General features: G+C 44.2%; 2 protein-coding genes across 2 annotated transcripts; both read left to right on the top strand.

Annotated features, from left to right (window-relative positions):
• Positions 1-1407: 1407 nt before the first annotated feature.
• On the top strand, positions 1408-1779 carry LOC112343715 (F-box/kelch-repeat protein At4g19330-like). The gene has a single exon (XM_024667682.1). The coding sequence runs from the start codon at positions 1408-1410 to the stop codon at positions 1777-1779; it is 372 nt and encodes a 123-aa protein (XP_024523450.1).
• Positions 1780-1945: 166 nt separating this feature from the next.
• On the top strand, positions 1946-2693 carry LOC9637967 (scarecrow-like protein 13; the record flags this gene model as incomplete). The annotated part of the gene is made up of 1 exon (XM_002994072.2): positions 1946-2693. A coding segment is annotated over exon 1 (748 nt), but the record flags the coding sequence as incomplete, so codon positions are not given.
• Positions 2694-2702: the final 9 nt, after the last annotated feature.

Below are 2702 nucleotides of genomic sequence, written 5' to 3'. Positions count from 1 at the left end.
GTCCGAATTGAAACCAATCCAACGGCTACCAAAATCCCATTACGCTAATATTAGTATACGGCATCGTAGCCGTACACTTGGCCCTCACATAGAGAATTATGAAATTATTAAGTTCGCCATAACCTTAAAATTTTAAAGTTTATAATGTTTGTACTAAATTACAATTGAAAATTGAGCTCAACTTGTGAGCTCAAGTATGGTCCGCGCCCCTGGGATTGAATGCCATGATCAAAAGCTCATCCTCTTGCTTGAGGATCATTATGGCTCTTTATCCAACCCCTGTGCAAAGTGATCATTGTAGAATTTGGCATTAGAGATGAGATCCCTCCTTTTGAAGTTTTAGATATATGACTTTGAGATTGTTTATTGCTTAAAGAGTTTTATGGTTGATGCTAATGCTTTTTTTCAAGTTTTTCTCCCTTCTTTACTATCTTTTTATGTTTATTACGAGTTTGTTTTTCTAACATTTATGGATTTTTTAGATGAGGATTTCATGTTGTTAGTGGTTGTTATATTTGATGTTCAGTGTTCATAAAGTGTAAAGCAAAATTTACCTTCTCTTGATGAGGTTCATGAGGCTCAAAAAGTTAAGCCACATATCTAAAAGCATTGCAATAGATTTGAGAATTTTACATCATTTGTTGATGACTTGCCATTTCAGCATTTACATTCTCAATATTGCTTTAAGAATAATTATTTTTATTTTGAGAGGACAAATCCTGATAATCATTTACTGCTAATCAAACCTTCAATATTTATTCCACCCTTTTTCCACACCTACCATGATTCTTCTATTCTACGTAAATATATAAGACATCATTGTATGACTGAGAAGTTGCATAAATTCTTTTATTGGCTAGAAATGTCAACCACAAACTATAAAATTTGACAATTGAAGTAGCAATCATCAATAGAGTAAGAGACAAATTTTACAGTTGAAGTGGCGATCATCAATAGAGTAAGAGGCGGCAATAGTGTTGCTTATCCCTGGCCTGGACAACAATGCCACTTACTAATGCCTCCTGCAAGTGTCACTCTCATCCCATGAGCAGATGTACCAAGTGAGCTGAGCATGGAGGAATCTCATCTCCAGTGCCAAGTTCTATGATGATCACTCCACCCAGGGATTGGACAAGGAATTGCTTGTTGCCACGGTGTTGCTTAGGGACGAGCTTTCAATCATTGCGTTCAATCCAGTAGTGAATGGATGATATTACCTCCTCCTCCTTGTAGGGCTTCATGCTCGACACCAGGAGAGGATTCAAGTGCAGGGCCATCGGCAGCAAGCTCTATCTTCTTGGGAGATGGGGCCGCAACAAATCAGTGAGCATCTTCAATGCACACACAAATTGATGGAGCATCACGGCGCCAATGCTGCATCGACGAAAGTGCTATGTGTCCGCGGCTATGGAGGGTCAGCTCTACATCGTGGGTGGCAACAGTATGGGGGAGGAACCAGATGCTGAGGTATACAAACCAGTGGAGGATCGATGGGATCCTCTCCCCCTTCCACCATCGCTGGAAAACAGATTTCACAACGCCCTCCTCGTCGATGACAGCAAGATGGTTGTGACCTTGTGCTGTGGTGGCCCGACGTTTGTTTTCTCAGCTCGAGATCTTTCCTGGGAAGTGGCGGACCTCCTTGGATTGCAGGAGCGGCACTGCTGCTTTGTGCACTCCAACCAGATGTACAAGTTTGACAAGGCGGGATCATTGTTGTTGAGATACGACAATGGCAAGAAGTCGTGGGAGGCAAGACCACGTCACGTTTTTATGTGAAAACATGCAGTCACTGATCCTTCTATTGACTTTTTTGATACGATCTTTCTCTGAAATTCGGGGAATGTGATCAATTGAGATCACATTTCTGAGGTAAATCAGAACACCTTTTTGACTTGTATATGAATTCTTTCCGGCTTGGAGGGTTTTTGACTTCGAGGTCATGATGGAGGAAGAGGGCTACAGGTCGCAAATGACAACGGGCAGCTTGATTCCGCTGCTGCAGAAGGCCCTTTTGCAACACCAAGTAAGAATTGAACCACTTCCAGTTGCGGCTCCTGTTTTGCAGCTGGACGATCCTGCGCTGAGTTACCTTTCCAAGATGCTTTTAGGCGGGGATAGTGATAGTGACGAGCAGGAGGTTGCAACCCCGCAGCAGAACAGATACCAGGCTTACATGGACGACCTGAATTCCATCATAAGAGGTTGCGTCCAGTCTCCGGACAGTGATCAAGAACAGGTCGACCAGGAAGTATTTAGCTTGCTCAGAGAGTGCGCAAGAGCAGTAGCAGCCAGGAACTCGGCACAGGTTTACAATCTCATCGGATTGATCAAGAACTCAGTGACATCCGAAAACAGCCACTTAGAAAGGACCGCATTGTTCTTCGTCAACGCACTGGTAGCAAGGCTTAAAGGGTGTGGTTCACAGCTCTACTCGGCTCTGTCCAGAGAGGTTTCTCAGAAGCGCTACGTGGGGCTTTTGTGCATGAACCTCCCGTGGTTCAGCGCCACCGAGGTGATCTCGAATCACATAATTCTCGAGGCGTGCAAGGGAGCCAAGCGGATTCATATTGTGGACTACGGGATACTGTATGGCAGTCAGTGGCCGTGGCTTATCCGAGCTTTATCTCAGCAACCCGAGGGAGCTCCACTGCTGAGGATGACAGGAATCGACTCGTCTGGGATGATAGATGGTGCACAGA

The sequence above is a fragment of the Selaginella moellendorffii genome, unplaced genomic scaffold (genome assembly GCF_000143415.4).
Source record: "Selaginella moellendorffii unplaced genomic scaffold, v1.0 SELMOscaffold_185, whole genome shotgun sequence".
NCBI classification, from domain to species: Eukaryota; Viridiplantae; Streptophyta; class Lycopodiopsida; order Selaginellales; family Selaginellaceae; genus Selaginella; species Selaginella moellendorffii.
Note: the sequence above shows the minus strand (reverse complement) of the source record. Positions and strands in the feature narration are given on the sequence as shown.

Coding starts and splice junctions, on each gene's coding strand:
- LOC112343715 (XM_024667682.1), top strand. CDS start 1,408: ATGGAGGGTCAGCTCTACATCGTGGGTGGCAACAGTATGGGGGAGGAA.